The sequence below is a fragment of the Fringilla coelebs genome, assembly GCF_963513975.1.
Source record: "Fringilla coelebs genome assembly, chromosome: 2".
NCBI lineage: Eukaryota > Metazoa > Chordata > Aves > Passeriformes > Fringillidae > Fringilla > Fringilla coelebs.
Genome location: NC_140029.1, coordinates 115,872,122 through 115,889,052, shown reverse-complemented (window position 1 = coordinate 115,889,052; position 16,931 = coordinate 115,872,122). Strand labels below are relative to the sequence as shown.

The 16,931-nt window shown below is 57.8% G+C and overlaps 1 protein-coding gene across 1 annotated transcript in view; it reads right to left on the bottom strand.

Annotated features, from left to right (window-relative positions):
• Positions 1 to 15,790, bottom strand: part of ARHGEF17 (Rho guanine nucleotide exchange factor 17) — a gene marked incomplete at its 5' end in the record, with an annotated part of 29,300 nt that extends 13,510 nt beyond the window's left edge. Inside the window, one exon of the mRNA XM_084227069.1 lies at positions 12,884 to 15,790. Coding sequence (XP_084083195.1) covers positions 12,884 to 15,790 — 2,907 coding nt within the window. The remainder of the gene's footprint in view (positions 1 to 12,883) is intronic.
• Positions 15,791 to 16,931: the final 1,141 nt, after the last annotated feature.

Genomic DNA, 16,931 nt, shown 5'->3' with positions numbered 1-16,931 from the left:
ATCCAGGCCCAGCTGGGCTGCAGCACTCTGGGTTGCGATCCCAGACCCGTTTATTTGCCATTCTGGGCCCCATCTGTGTTGGAATCCTGGGCCCATTTGGGTGCCAACCCCAGACCCGTCAAGCTGTAATCCCAACCCCATTCCTTTGCAATTCCAGAACCGTTTGGGTTGCAATCACAGGCCCACCAAGGATTCCAACCTGGCTCCAGCCACACTGCAATCCCAAACCCATCTGTGCTGCAGTCTCAGACCCAACAGGGAAGCCAGCCCGGGTCCATCTGCATGGCAATGCCAGATCCATTTGGGCTGCAATCCTAGAACCACTCCTGTTGGAGTCCTGGAACCACCTGGCTTGCAGCTTTGGACCCATTTGGGCTGTAACCCCAGATCCATCTGGGATGCAATCCCAATCCCATTCCTCTTGCAATCCTGCACCCAGCAGGGGTGCAAACCTGGCTCCAACCGCATTGCAATCTCAAATTCATTTGGGCTGCAATCCCAATCCCATTCCGTTTACAATCCCAGGTTCATTTGGGCTGCAATCCCAATCCCGTTCCTTTTACAATCCCAGGTTCATTTGGGCTGCAATCCCAATCCTATCCCACCTGCAATCCCGGACACACCAGGGACGCAAACCCGGGTCCCACGGCATTGCAATCGCCAATCCCTGTGGTTTGCAATCCCATTCCCATTCCTCGGGCACTCCCGTTCCTGTCCTGCTCCCTGCCCGGTTCAGTCCCACCGGCCCCGGCGCTGCCGTGACCCGGCGGCTCCGCCCGCAGCCACTCCCCGAGCCCTCCCCCGGGACCGCCCGTCCCCGGGGCGAGCAGGGCGATCCCTCCATCGCAGCAGAGCCTTTCCCGCTCCCCGAACGCCACCCTCGGCTCAATCCCTTCATCCCACCCGGGAACACGGCAAGGGGACTCGCATTCCCGCTGCGCCTTCCTCCCGTGGGTTGGACCCCTCGCTCCCACCCCCACGCCTCGGGATGTGACAGAGGATGGCTGCGGAAGGGTTAAACCCGTCCTGCCCGGCGGAGGGAAGGAGCCGGCCCGAAGCCCGCCGTGCTCTCGGGGGTCACCCCTCCATCCCCCCGGGATGCAAACCCCGGAGCGATGCCGGCCAGCCGAGCCCGGACCCCCCTGCAGGCGGCCCGCAGCCCACAGGAAATTCCTGGGAGTGTTTGGCCACTCCAACAGCGCTGCCTATTTTTAGGGCTGTCTAAAATATGAGCCGGTTATTTTTAGCAGCGCGGCTCTTTGTAAACACCTTTAGATTTCCTTTCGGACCAGCCCCTGTTGTTTTTTTTTCCCAACCTGAGCGTTTCCTCTCCCAAAACCCCAAACCCTCCTGGGAAACGCGCGCCAGGTCCTTGGGATGGAGCCAAGGGACTCATCCCCCATCCCAAGGCTTGTGCCAGCGTGGCAAAATGCTCCTGAACACCCAAAGATGGAGAGGATCCAGCACCAGGGGTCTGGGGGTGATTCAGCAGCACCCCAAACCTGGGATGGGGGCCAAGGAAAAGCTTTTTGCCCCAGCTTTCCCTCTGGCACTGGAAATACAGCCCTGAGAAGGATGGGAACTCTTCCATCTTGATTTATTTTATTTAACTCGGCTCAGGGAGCAGCCCCATCATTGGCTTTTCCCTGAGCAGGAGTATCGATGCAGGGGGAGTCTGAGCATCCCCCAGGGACTTTAAAAACATCCTAAAACATTTGGAAAAGGCCATGGCATATTGTGTCCTGCCTCCACCCCCGCAAACAAAGAGGCATGGATGGAGGGAAGTCCTAAAACATCCATTTTTTAAACAAACAAAGGCCAAAGGGAGAGCAGGAATGTACATTCCACGAGGGATCACAGCCATCACACAGATTCTGGCCCCTGAGCCCCTGCACACATCAGTGCATGGAATGAAGATGATTCCAGCCACTCTGAGCACTGCCCCCACTGTCCCAAACCCTGGTGATTGGGTCGGTGTGGGAGGGTGTCACCACCACGTCTGGCATGCTAAAATCACATCCCATGGCAAGGAGGATCTCTGCATCCCCAGAGATCATCCCAAAATTCCCACAGCCACAGCACTCAGTGTTTGTCCCTTTCTTTGGTGTAAACTCACCCAGCCAGAGCCTGAGTGAGCTGCAGCAGGGATTTTGTCCCTGAGACAAAATATCCAGATTTAGGGGTGAAAAAGGAGTGTTTCAGACCACTTTGGGAGTGCGATTTGCTGCTCAGGGACTTCCTGCAGCTGCTGAAGGAGGAGCTAACTCTGCCTCAAACAAAATTATTCCCACCCCTCCAAAACACGCCGAAATTTTAAGAGTAAATAAATACAAGTTGTTTTTCCCTCAATTACAGCTCGTTCCTGCTGCCAGCTCCTGATGGGAGATTCTCCAGGGCGTCGCAGTGGGGTTGTGCTAGGAGCTGCCTGAATCTTGGCACCTCCTTGAAACCAGCATTCCCATTCCATTCCATTCCATTCCATTCCATTCCATTCCATTCCATTCCATTCCATTCCATTCCGTTTGAAAGAATCTGGAATTCCTGCACCTTTTCTTTCCCTGTCTGCTTGTTCCCGGGGTAGATCCCACTAGAGGGAGCTGGGACATAGTGGGAGCCACTGGTCCACGGGAACAGTGTACGGTGAATTCCCAAGCTTAACCATTTTAACACATCCTCGGCTCTATTTTCTACCTAAACTCCGGAAAGAAGGGGCTTGGAAATAAACTGGACCCGCTTCCATCCATCCCAATGCAATGAGCAAACCCCTCTGCAACAAACAGCATCATCCTGGCATCTAAAACTTCCTCATGCAGCCAGATGAGCCCCTGGCTGGCACCATCTCCCAAAACAGGATGATGCTATTCCATCCAATCCTGTATTGCCTCAGTCACTCAGCCTCTGGCAGGAAATCACTCGGGGGGAAAAAAATCACATTCTGTCCTCTTGGGAAGTATTAAAGCAGGAGGTTGGATTGGGTTTTGTGGGGTTTTCAAACCTAAGCAGCCTTTCCCTTGGGATCAGTGATGCTCTGCCCTAAGTCCCACGAGTGCCATAAAGCTGGGGGCTGGCAGTCACTGCCATCCCTGGGTGCCAATCCATGGTGCCTGTCACCTTTTTGGGGCATGTCAGCCCATTCCTGGGTGCCAACCACCTCCATCCCCGAGCACAAGTCACCTCTTTTTCCAGGCGTCACCCCATCCCTGGCTTCCAATCCCTCCCTCCCTGCTACCAGGCTCTCATCTCTGAGTAAAAGCCAGCCCATTCCTGGGACCACCGGGTCCTGGGGAAGCCACTGCCACGGGAACAGGAGGACCTGTGGCACAGCAGAGGGGCCGTGCCCGAGCCTGCCCGACGCCGTAGGGAATCACATCCGGGGCTGCATTCCCTCCCTGCCCAGCCTCTCCCTGCTCTCCCACGGGTAAGGAAAGTCCGAGCTGCTCTCCAAAGAGTAACTTCTTGAAAGGAAATAAGAGCATAAATCAGCAGCTCTGATTCAGCCCTGCTTCAGTTACTAATAATATTCCCGTGTTTATTCGCAGGCCCGGGGCTGGAGATGTTTGCTTTTCCCTCGGCCGTGGTTTTTCCCAGGCTCCCAGCTCACAGAGGAGCATTGATTTGGTCAGGGATGCTCCCATGGAGAAACCCAGCAGCACCACCTCCTCTGGGATGGGGAGGTGGAGGAGGAGGAGGAGGAGGAGCAGGGCAGCTTCAGCCCCAGCGCACGGGAATTCAGTTGTTTTCCCTTCTTGGACTTCTCGGCTGTGGTGATTCATCCCGGGAGGACACGGCCTGGCTGCAATTCTGCTTTTAAAGTGTGAGGAAAAAAAAAGGGGAGTAAAAAATAAAGGAGTTGGGGCAAGTTTTCCAAGGCAGGGTGGAAGGATGCTGGGCATCCCTGTGCTGCCCAGGGGAACAGCAGCGCTGGGAGCGGTGCCAGCGGGATGGGGAAAGGGGAGCTGCAGGAGACTCATCTCCCAAAGCAACAAAAATTCCTCCTCTAAATGCACAGTGGGGCTTTTCCTGTGGGCCTTTCACTGGAAATTTTCACCAATGGCACTGAGGTGAGGGGTTCTCCCCTCTGCCAATATTCAGGATTGTGCTGGTGCATCTTCTGCATCCTCCCTGCACTGCTGGCAGCATCCCATGGATCCCCCCTCTCCATGCCCCCCTTCCCACCCGACTGGAGATGCTCACCCCAATTTAGCCCTCCCCAAGTACCATCCATCCCCTGGCACGTTTGCAGAGCCCTTCCAAAAGCAGTGGTCCAGGGCAGAGCTGGGGGCTCGTGGCCCCCCGTTTGCTGCCAGCCTTTGCCGAGTCCTGGAGCAACTTTCACCAAATATGGAAGGTTTTTTTTGCCTCCGGTTTTCGGCACGCAGGCCACGGCCCAAGAGCGCAGCTTTCCAGATGCTGAGGTCAGCCCAGCTCTTCTTCCCTCCCCCTGCTCCTTCCCTGCTGCCTCCCAGTGGGCTTGGCCCTGCACCCACCGGGACAGGAGGAATTCCACACCCTCAACCCACTGGAATCCCTGGATGCCCCACCTGCATCCTCTGCTGCTGGCACAAGCCTCCCCAAAAGCATCCCATGCCACCCCAAAAGCAACGGTTATGAGGATTTTGGGGGACAAGAAAGCCAGGGAGAGGGGTACCCGAAGCTGGCACTCCCTGGCATCACTGCTGGATGCCAGCCTGGCACAGGTGGGGGGGAGGTGCCCTGGCTGCCTGCTGGAATGGGGCCAGAAGCCTTGGGACAGCCAGGCGGGAGCCAGCCTGGCATGCAGGGAGTGATGGGCACCAGGAGGTGTTTGGTACCCAGGAGCTGATGAGGATGCAGGTCTCCACCTGGAGGCAGAGCTCCAAGCACACCCAAAGCCAAGAGGTATCCAGGAGTCCAAGAGGATGGATGCTCAGAAGCTGATGGCCGCTCAGGAGCTACTCTGGAGTCCATGGGCACCCAGAAGCCAATGGGAACTCCCTGGGTACCCAGGAGCTGATGGATGCCCAGGATCCCAAAGAGAACTCTGGGCACCCATGGATCCACAAGCACAAAGGAGCTGAAGGACACCCAGGAGGCAACAGGCACTCACAGGCATCCAGAGCCATGGGCACCCAGGAACTGATGGATGGACAGCATCCAAGAGGGACCCAGCAGCCCACGGACACCCAAAGCCACTGGGCACCCGGAGGGGATGGGGATGCAGGAGCTGATGGATTCCTAGGATCCAACAGGAGCCAGGAGACCATGCACACTCACAAATCCAGAAGTAATCACAGGCCCCCATCAGCTGATGGCCCCCCAGGTGCCAAGCAGTACTAGGAGTCCATGGGCACCCAGAAATGTCCAGCTGCGGACAGATAGCCAGGAGCTGACAGATGGACTCTCAGGATCAAACAGGTGCTAGAAGTCCGTGGGCACCCACAAATCCACAAGCACCAGGAGCTGACGGACACCCAGAGGAGGTAGGAGACCTGAGCACCCCCTTCCATGCCCCTGCCAGGACCTCTCCTGTCCCTCCTGCCTGGATCCATGCCCGGAAGCAGCTGAGGTACAGCCACCAGCCTCCACCCAGCTGTGCCCCACAGACTCCCAGCGCCTGCTGCAAGCAGGACAGCAGGATCTGGGGAGGGGGGGGAACCACAGACCTCTCCAGGAACGCCCACAGCCCACGTCACATCGCAGTCAGGGCGAGAGGTGACAGCTTCCCTGCCCTGTCACTGTCACAGCACACCCCGGGGTGGGGGGCAGGGGGGAGCAGGGGGGGTTCAGCATCCACTGACCTGTGCCAGGTTTGGACGATGGAGGGACGAGTTCCCTCTCCGCTCACCGAGGCTCTGAGCCATCTACATCCCATCTCACCGGGGTTTTGGGCAACCCAAAAACACCAAAAGGACCAAACCCGATCCCCTACCGCTAGCGACGGTGTTTCTGCCGAGGGGTCAGGATGAAACTCTTCCAAAAAAAAAAAAGAGCAAGAAGAGGGATGCCAAATCAGGGCAGGCCAGCGAGTCTGCTGCTACTCCAGCTAAAAAAAGCAGGAAACCATATCCCAGGCTCGGAGATGCCAATCTTCCCATGCAAACAACTCCCTTTTTGTTTTTTTTGGAGAGTATCAGAGGGCTCAGGAACAGCCAGTCACAAATAGCAACTGCAGGGCACCACCAAGGAAACCTTCTCCAGCCCCGGGGACCACGCAGGGATGCTGGTGACCCCACAGTGGGATGGTGGCTTCTCCAGGGGACACCTGGTGCTGGCTGTCCCCTCCCTGGGATGGTGGCTCCTCCAGAGGAAACCTGGTGGTGGTTCCTGCCACGGGTGTCCTTTTCCCAGCACATCCATGCAGGGATGTCCTGGATGTCACTGGTGGGTGGAAGATGGTGGTGGCCATCTCCTTGTTCCCAAAAAAGGGACATGCCTGGGGTTTCTGGGAAAATGCAGGACACGGGGGTCACACAAGCCCAACATCTGCTCCCTCCAATCCTTCCACCACTCGGATTGAAGGGATTCTACTCAGAATACCCTGCACAAGGCACAGGGGAGCAGCAGGCATGGGGACAGCCCCCAGCTGCACCCAGGCATGGCGGTGGTGAGGGCAGGGACTGGGATCAGCCTCCCGTTCCCCGGAAGCTGAGCGGCTCCAACGGGAATTCGCACAAAGAGGGAGTTACTGGAATACTTTTACCCAGATGCTGATTTTCGTTCTCCTTCCCATTGGCCAGGCTGCAGTTCCCAAAGAACCAAAAGCAAACACACTATTTTTAGAGAAGAGTTCATTTACTGGAGCCATTCCCTTTGAAATTCCTCACTCATCCTCTCCATGGAAACCAAGGGAGTCCGGAGAAACAGCCCCACCGGGACCAACCATCAGAGAGCTTTAAAAAGAGCCACACTGAGGGAGAGGGGGTGGAAGTGGCTGATTTCTCTTCCCTGGACACATCCTGGCCTGGAAGCACCATGGTGGAAATGGCAAGGCTTTTGTTTTAGAGGGCTCTGTGTGTGCGAGCCTTCAGGAGGAGACATCGTGGAAGATGGACCATGTTCTCTTGGAAAATCATGCCTGGAGACTGTTGTCCTGGATAGGTGGGGAATGGGTGGAGGGGGATGGATGGATGGATGGATGGATGGGAGCATGGACATGGATGGAGGTTGTTGGAGATGGGAGGAGATGGATGAAGATGGGTGGATGGATGGATGGATGGATGGATGGATGGATGGATGGATGGATGGACGGATGGATGATGGATGGATGGATGGATGGTGGATGGATGAAGATGGGTGGATGGATGGATGGGTGGATGGGAGTCTCCTTTTCCCTGTTTTCCAGGGCCTGCCCTGAGAGAAGAGGAAACTCTACTGGCCAAACCTGAGTGCTGCCTTGCTGCACCTTCCCTTCGTGTGAGGGCACCTCCTTCTCCATCCTGGATTTAGGAGAATCCTAAACCCTTCCTGCTGCAGCTCTGAAGCTGTGGGATGCCGCATGGGAACTGCTGTGACCAGGTGAGGGAGCTCAGCAAGGGGAGACCTCAGCACACCACCTCTCTGGACACTCCCATCACACAGGGATCAATATCCAGAAATTGGATATCCCTCTTCAGAAATATCCCTGGGAAAGGCTCTAAATCAGAGAGTGAGAGAATCACAGAGTGGTTTGGACCAGATGGCACCTTAAGTTCATCTTGTTCCTACCCCCTACCATGGGCAGGGACACATCCCAGTAGAACAGGTTGCTCCAAGGCCCACCCAGTCTGGCCTTGAACACTTCCAAGGATCCCACAGCCCTTGCAATGATGGATTAAGGCTGCAGGAACAAGGCCTGGGAAGCTTTGAGCTTCCATCCCAGCTGGGTTTGGCAGGAGGTTACCTGGAGGTTACATCACAGGGAGGCCGACCTGCTGCTTCCCTGGCAAGAGCAGATGGAAGAACAAGGCCACCTCCTCCCAGAAGCTTTGGAGGCATGTGATTTTCCATGGAAAAGCCCAGGCATCTGTGCACAGATGCAGGCAGGGTGCAGGCAGGCTGCCCAGGGCATCTCTGAGAATACATCCCAGCACCAGGGCCCTCTCCATACCCCCATGTGTGCATCCCTGCACCAGGGACCTCTTCCCTTAACAATATTAATTATTTGGAAATGCCACGAGGTGCACAGCCTCATCCTGGGGACCTGCCAGTGTCCCCAAGGCAGCACCAGCCAAAGCTCCAGGAGGTTCCTCATTAACCCATTTTAATTATAATGATGGTTTCACAGCACTTCTCAGCCCACGATCAGAGAAGACAAGAGACTAAACCCAAACTGCTCCATCAGGCAAAAAATGCTGCCAAATTCCCCCCAAATTCCCTGTGTGAGTGTCCCACACACACCTACATGTATCCCTGTAGCAGGCCCTCTCCCTACACCCTGGATATGCATCCCTGCACTCCTGGACTCCCTGGGCAGGGATGCAAATCCACAAAAATTCCAAGGATTTCCCTGGACGCACAAGCGCCGGAACCATCCTCTCCCTGTGCAGGAGAGCCCCTGGTGCATCCCAGCCGCAGGACTGTGGGTCCCTCCAGAGGCTGGGAGCCCATTCCAGCCTCCCACCCTGGCGGCAGTGCCTGGATCCTGCCAAGAGCCTGACCTTTGGATCGGGCAGCCACGGGCCAAGGCCAGCCCCCAGCACCAGCTCAGCCCTGGGCTATCCCTGCCAGCCCAAGGCTGGATCCTGCCCCACCAGCACAGGCCACAAAGGATGCACATCCCACGTGGATCATCCCCCTCCCCCAGTGGAGCTCGCTGCCTAATTAATTAGAGGCTTTTAATTAAAGTGGGGGGGGACAAGGGACAAAGCAGCGCTGTTCAAAGCGCTGGCAGTGAGGAAGGGAAGGGGCAGAAATGGGCAGAGTTAAGGGGATTTTGGCACCTGGGGAAGGAAGAGACAAAAATGGGCAGAGATAAGGGGATTTTGGGCACTGGGGAAGAGTGAAAATTGGGCAGAGTTCAGGGCGCTTTGTCAACAGGGAAAGAGAAGAGGTATAAATGGGCAGAGTTAAGTGAATTTTGGCATTGGGAAAGGAAAGAGGTAAAAAATGGGCAAGGATAAGGGATTTTGGCACAGGGGAAGGAAAGAATAAGAAATGGGCAAAGATAAGGGATTTTGGCAGTGGGGAGAGAAAGAGACAAAAATGGGCAGAGTTAAGGGGATTTGGGCTGGGTCACCCCCTGGCCCTGTGCCACTGATCCCAGGGTCAGTCCATGCCACTGACAGGCAGCATCACCTGATCCCAGCCAACTTCCCCCCGCTCCATCCACATCCCACCTCTCTGAAGGGCTGCCTCAGTTTCCCCCCACTCCAGCATTTCCCTGAGCATGGCAGATCCAGGGACACAAAACCCGGGCAAACCACTGGAGCAGGGAGAGGAAAGCCAAGATTTGCCCATTCCCACCTCTCCCCTGCAGCTGCTTTAATTAATTAGAGATTTCCAGTAACACCAAAAAAACCAAGATAACTCCCAGCCACAGCCCCAAACCTGGGGATTCACACAACTGGAACGGAGGAAAACTGAGCCCAAAGATGACAAACTCCAGGAATATGAGGGCACTGCACGGATCCGACCTCTGAGCCGTCCCCACAGCGAGGAGGAGCTTCTGGAGGAGGGGGGATGAGCCGGGAGGGAGGATGCTGGGGAGGAAATTTACGCAAGCATCCCTGGGAACGTGACCCCGCCGTTCCCTGCGGGATCCCCTCCATCCCTGATGGCTTTTCCGGGGTGCGGCCGCCCCGCGCGGGGACCGGCAGGTGGGGAAGGCCGTGTTCCCACGACTCCCGTGCTCCCCAGAGGTGCTATATTTAAATCAATATTTTCCTGTTTAATCCAAGCCCTGCCAAGTCAACAAACACAGCAGGACAGCGAGCATACCTAATTTTCCATCCCCAGATGGATTCAGCCACGGGGGGAAGAGAGATCCGAGGGGTTGCCGGTCTGGCATCCCGAGCAGCAAATGGACCCCAAATCCCCAAAGCCGCCCATTCCAGCAGCTTTTGGGATGCTGGAAGCAGGGAAAAGTCTTTATCTGGAGTTTTGGTTTTTTTTTTTTTCTCCCACAGGATCCACCAGAGTGGGATGTGCTGCTAATGATCCCTGAGGAATTAAAAGCCTGGCGCCCATCATCAGACACAGGGTGAAGGAGTTCTCCTGCACCCAGGATGAACTGGATGGCTCCAGCCCCATGGATAATTGCTGGAAAGCACCCAGGACAAACAGTGCTGCCCCCGAGGGAGAACACCACATCACCTCTCTGGGTGCACCTCTGCCAAAGCCACCAACAAACCATGGGAGCTCGGAAAATATCCTGGGGGAACGGTGCTGCAGGGATACTCAACCCCAGGGGAATATCTTGAGGGTGAAAGATTTTGGGAGAGAATATTTTAAGGGAGCATCACCCCAGAGGTGCCAGACCCCATTATGAATCCCTTCCCAGTACAGTCTGCTGGAGATGGACACCATCTCACCATCACCACCACGACAGAAGACGGATGCTCCTACCCCACAAAATTCCCAGGTGGATGTGGCCATTTTCCCATACAGACTCACAGCCTCCCAATGCTGGCCCTTTCCATTGAGTTAGGGAGGGGAAAAATATCTAAAAGTAAAAAATAAAGGAGATTTCTTCTCTGCTGGTCTGGGATAAATCCCTGTTCCCAGCCAACCATCCCAGTGCCAAGTTATATCCAGTCCTTGGTGCTCTCACTTAGAATTAAAGCAACCCCCTTGCAGGGCTCGGTCCCCCTTGGCCCCCCCAGGCAAAGCTGATGCCATCTGAAATAAAACATCCCAGCTCCACCATCTAATAAATCAAAAGGAGAAATAAAAACCCTGGTTTCAGTTAGGATATGGCTGGAGCACAAAGAAATCCCAAGGCAGGAGAGAGATTTGAAGATACAGCTGTGGTGTTGCCCTTAAAAGGGAAAATTCGCACCCTGTTCCCCAGGGCCGGAGGGTTCAGGCAAGGTGAAGAGCAGCATCCTCAGGGTCTGCTTCCACAGGGTGGCCCATCCACCTGAGGACATGCTTGGCCAAACAGGGCTCCCAGCTGGTAAAAATCCAGCCAAAATTATCCCAAAGTTGGGATCAGACCAGGGCTGGGGGTGTATCGGGGTGTGGGGTCAGCAGAACATCCCTGATATTGGGGCCATCAGGTACCGGCCCCAGGACACCACGGGGACCTGCCTGAGTAAGAAATAAGTCTCTATAAATTATTGAGATAAACCATATATTATATAAACTAAACATATTAATTATTCAGAAATGCCACTAGGTGCACAGCCTCATCTTGGGGACCTGCCAACGTCCCCACGGCAGCACCAGCCAAAGCTCCAGGAGGTTCCTCGTTAACCCATTTTAATTATAATGCTCAATGGTTTCACAGCACTTTTTAGCCCACGATCATAGAAGACAAAAATCTAAACCTAAACTGGTCCATCAGGCAAAAAATGCTGCCCAAAAACTCACCCCAAACATCCTCAAGGATGTTTCACACAGTAGCCAAGAGTGGCCACCCTGTTCTCAGCCACCAATGGTTGTTGTCTGGCAGTGGGGACAACAACAGGAGAAGGAGCTGGATGGGGAGCAGAAATCCCTGGAGAATATTTTGAGGGGAATGTTGCTGCAGGGATGATGGATAACAAGAGAATAACTTGGGGGAATGATGCTGTGGGGATGCCAGACCCCAGGAGAACCTCCTGGGGATGATGATGCTGCAGGGCTGCTGGATCCCAACAGAATATCCTGTGAAGAGGATGCCAGATCCCAAGAGAATACCCCAGGGGGAAGGTGCTGGGGGCTTTTGGGAGGATCCAAAGAAAATCAGCCTCTCTCTGCCCTGGCCAGCAAGGGTTACACCGCCGGGCTCAGCCCCGGGCACTTCACGCTTGGCTGCCAGCGGCTGCTGGAAGGGAATGGTCCAGCCCATCCTCTTAAATCGGCTTGGAGCAGGGGAGAGAGCCCTGCCAGCATCATTCCTGCGAGCTCTCGGCAGATCCCCCACGGGAACGGGTATTTCTGGGCTTCTCCCAGAGCTATTAAAAGCCCCCCGTGGGTGCTGGCACTGCTGTGCCGCAGCAGGAGGTGATGCTTCCAAGCCCTTCCCGGCACAAACACCCGGAGTGATGGGAACCCAAGTTCACGTTCAAACAACAGCCAAGGGGCCAGCGATGCCAAAAACCCATCCCAGGAAAGATCCCAAAGCACACAGCTGTGCTTCAGGCTGAGCAGAGCACCTTCACATCCCCCAGACTGCACCAATTCTTCCCCATGGAGGATCAAACTTTCACCTATCAATCAAATATTCAATGCATGCACAAAAATATTTTCCCCCCTTTTTCCCACGCACCAGCATGGCAATGCTCATGATCTCAAGTAGAGGGATGACGGTTTTTAGGGGGGAAAATGCAGTTTTGCTCAATAAGGGGTGTACCATTTGGATTCCCAAGCAGAAGGATCGTTTCCCAGCTTTCCCAGCCAAGGAAAAGGCAATTTTTGGTTCAGCATCTCAGAGATGGTCAATATTTATCAGCACCTTATATAGCACCACTATAGATGTTATATATAAACATAATACATTTCTAAAACCCTCTTCCACCAAAACGTGGTGCCATTTAACCTGAAAACTGCTTTTTCCCATCCAAAAATCGCCTTCTCATCAGGGAGGTTGCCCCAACAAACAAGAGCTCATCCCCTGGGGACCACCGGAAAGGGCTGGGAGGGCTCTTGGCCATCCAGCAGTGCCTCTGCAGATGGGAATTTGTCCACCACAAGGGACACATGACAGACCCCAAGGCCGCCAGTGCTTTGGCTGGATGGTGCACCCCAGGAAACGAAGGTGCTTTCAGGATGGATGGGCACTTACCACCTGTGGCTTGGTCCTGGGGCCGTGTTCGTCGGGCAGCCGCGAGCACCGGGGCAGCCGGGGCGGTGGGGCGGCGGGTGGCGAGCGGGGGCCATCCGCAGGACTGGGGGACGTGTCACCTGAGTTGAGGGCCAGCATGTACCGCTTGGTGACATCCTCCAGCGAAGGAGGCTGGAGGGTCGGGAAGGATTTCCCGGGTGAGCGGCCGGCAGCCGGCGCGGGGAGGTGGCCGTGGTGGCCGGAGGGGACGAGCGGCTCGGGGACGGCGATGGGGACGAAGGTGGCGGGCTCGCTGGTGTGACGGACGTGCTTGGTGGCCGGGCGGCTCTTGGCGAGGACGGCGGGCGCGGGGGGCGGCTGGTTCTCCTGGTGAGCCGCGCGGTTGGAGCGCTTCTTGGAGCTGCGGCGGGCGATGCGAGGGGACAGCACGTCGGCCAGCTTGGGGTCAAATCCGTAGCCGCGGCCGGTGCCCGGTGCCGCGGGCTGCGCCGAGAGGATGGGCTCGCTGCTGGACGGGGGAATGCTGGGCTCCAGCTCGCTGATGGCCTCACCGGGACCCTCGAAGGCGCCGGGCGCCAGCTCGCTGCGGCGGCTGGGGTCACTCAGAGACTTCTTCTTGATGGTCTTGCCGTTGGCCTTGTCATCGCCCAGCTTGGCCATGGCGCCGGGCTGGCTGACGATGGTGCGGATGAGGCTGCTGTAGTCGCGGGGCCCATCGCTGCCCAGGGACAGGTCGCTGCCCGCGCTGCCCGCGCTGCCCGCGATGGCGGCGGGCTGGGGGATGCCCGCCTTGGCGCTCAGAGAGCCCAGCAGGTTGCTGTCGACGGAGAAATTCTTGGCCTCCTCCGCCACCGAGCGTCTCCGGTGAGGCATGGGGTCGCTGAGGGAGCGGTAGGGCTCGGTGCCACCCTCGCTGCCGCCCTCCATCCCATTGGCGCCCGCTGACGGGAACTTACGTCGGCGCCGCAGGCTGCCAGGGGTGCTCGGCGTCTCGGCTTTGCCAGCTGGAAGGTCTTCGACCGCCGCCACAGGGTGAGCGGGCAGCGGCGTTTCGGAGCCACCCGCCGCCGGCCCGGCGCTGGGCAGCATCCAGGCGTCCACGGCCTCGTGCAGGTCTTGGAAGGGCATCCCCACGGGCTCGGGTTCTGTGACGATGCCCTCGTCCGTCACGCTCGACTCGTGACCCGACAGCTCCTCCACGGATTTACTGTGAGTGAGGTTCTCCTCCAGCTCCACGTCCTTCAAACACCGCGTGCTCTCCACCTGTCCCCGAAGGGTCGCGTCCGTCGTCGGTGCCACCACCTCAGCGCCCTCGACACCTCCGCTGTCCTTCTGCTCGGCGGCAAAGCCGTAGTCCTGCTGGGAACCCATCCTGCTGATCTTCTCAAACACCTGCCTCGCCTCCTGGATGTACTGGTCCTGGATGACCATGGGGAGAGGATCCTCGTCCCCCCGCTGTCCCCCACCTGGAGCCACCCGGTCCTGGCTGTCCGTAGAGGCCAGAAGGAGCTCGGAGGAGCTCTGCTTCATGGCGCTCTGCAGGAAAAGCCGCCGTGTCCCGGATTTTTCGGAGCAGGTGAAGGACTTGGCGCGACGCAAAGTGGCCGTCAGGTCCTTGAGCGTTGGCCGCTCGCCCGGCGCCCAGCGGTTTTGGGGATGAGCGGCACCGCAGCCGCCTGGGGAGGGGCTGGCACCGCCGGAGCATCCCTCGGAGCCCACGTCAAGGCCGATCCTCACGCCTTTCTTCTTCACCTTCAGCTCCGAGAGGTCTGATTTGAGGAAGCTGAGCAGAGTCAGGGTCTCGGTGGCAATGTCGGGGTTGGACAAGGACTTGCGGTGCTTGGCCCGCTCCCCTTCCAGCCCCGGCTGGTGCAGGCTCTCGCTCCCATAGTCCGGCTTCGCCTTGGCCACGCTCTGGGGCAGCTTGGGGCGGACGCGGACCCCCGGCTGTCCCCAGGCCAGGCCGTCGCTGGCCCCGAAACTGGGCGATCGATAGATACCGTAACCTGCCTGCAGAGTCCGTCCTTGGCCGGGCCAGCAGACTCCAAACTGCTCCTCTTCCTTCAGCGTCTCCGTGCTGGAATAACGACTGCTGCTGCGTGACCCGCCGGGGCTGCCGAAGGGCAGGATGTTCACCTTGGAGACGCGGGCCACCATGGGCAGCGGGTGGCGGGGGACCACCCTAGCGCAGCCTTCGGCCTCGGCATCGCCATCCGCCGTGCCCTCCTTCTTCTTCTTCCGTGCGGCGCGGGGCCGGAGGGCAGCGCTCTGCCCTTCGCCTTCGCTGCCCGATGAAGCGCGGGGAGAACGGGCCGCCGCGGCTTCATCGTCCCCGTTGGAGCGGGGTGATGGGGAGGAGGAGGGTGGTTGCGGTCGAGTCGAGTTATGCCAGGAATGCGGGCCGGGCTCCGGCGGAGCTCCGCGGGGAGAGCGGAGCGCCGGGTGCGGGACGCGGCTGCGGGGCGGAGGCGGCGGGGGAGCTCCGCGGGCGCTCCCGCTCCCGCTCCCGTTCCCCATCCCATTCCCGGTCGCCGCCGTCGGCTGCCGGCAGCTTTCCCCGAAGAGTTTCCGCATCGCCGGGACGCTGGGCCAGCGCGGCGGCTCCGCGTTTAACCCCGGGCCCGGCGGCGACGGCGGCGGCGGCGGGGGCGGCGGTGGAGCCGGGGACGGCGGCTGAGCCCCGGCATGAACCGGGCCCGTCGGCTCCGGCTCGGTGAAACGAAGCGAAAGCTGCCGTACCGACGGGGCCAGGCTGCCAAAAGCCCGGCCCGGTTGTTGCTCCGCGATCGGCGCTGAAACTTTCCTACCCGGGAAGAAGAAGGAGGAGGAGGAGGAGGAAGGCGGGGAGGAGGCGGGCAGGAGGCACCGAGCCGCCGCTACCCCCCGGCCGCTGCCCCCCTCCGCCATTGTCGGTGCCCCCCCGCCGCCGCCGCCGCCTCCGCCCGCCCCCCGGCCCCGCCGCCGCCGCGCCCCGGCCCCGGCCCCGCCGCAGGCACCGCCCGGCCCCGCTCCTCCTCCGGGCTGCCGGCGGGCTGCATCCCTCCCGCTTTGTTTTCTCTCTCTCTCTCTTTCCCTCCACCCCCCCACCCCTTCTTTTTTTTTTTTTTTTTTTTGGCTTTTCCTCCTCCCTCACCCCCTGCTTTTTTATTTGTTGCATTCAAATAAACTTTCCTCCCCGGAGGCGGGGTTTGCTCCCGCAGAGGGGGAGGGTTAAAGTTTTGCTCCCTTTTAAAAATTATTTATTTAATTTTTCTTTTTTTTTTTTTCTTTGGAGGGGAGGGGGGAGGAGAGGAAGGCGGCTTTACGGCTGCCCTCTCGCTCCCGGGCTAAGCAGGAGCACCTCGCACCCCCCTGCATCTTTCACCCCCTTCCTGCATCCTTTGTTACCCCCTGCATCCTTTCTTCGACACCCCCCCGCCCCCAGCATCTTTCATCCCCCTTCCCTTTTATAAAGTGGCTTATAAAAAAGTGGGAGAGCAGCTTTTTATATGGGCAGATAGCCATAGGATGAGGAGGGACAGCTTTAAACTAAAATAGGGGAGATTTAAGTGGCATATTGGGAAGAAATTCCTCCCCGTGAGGGTGGGCAGGCCCTGGCACAGGGTGCCCAGGGAAGCTGTGGCTGCCCCTGGATCCCTGGCAGTGTCCAAGGCCAGGTTGGACAGGGCTTGAAGCAACATGGGACAGTGGAAAGTGTCCCTGCCCATGGCAGGGTGTTGAAATTAGGTGGTCTTAACAATCCTTCCCAACCCAAACCACTCCATGATTCCCTCCATCCCTTCCCAGCTTTTTCTTCTTAGGGGGAAACAGGACAAATTACCAAAAATGTGAGTGCCAGTGAAAGATTCTTCCCATTGCAGCAGATTCCTCCAGACCCTGCTTTGCTGCTCATCTCAGGGAGGAGAGAACACCTTGTTCCCAACTTGCCAAGCTCTGCAGGGAAGCACTGCCCCGTGAACAGACTTTCTCGTGGGTTTTCAGCAGCGCTTGTCAGCGCTTGCTATTTGAAGCCTATAACCCTTTTTTCCCCCCAAGACAGCAGATTTGT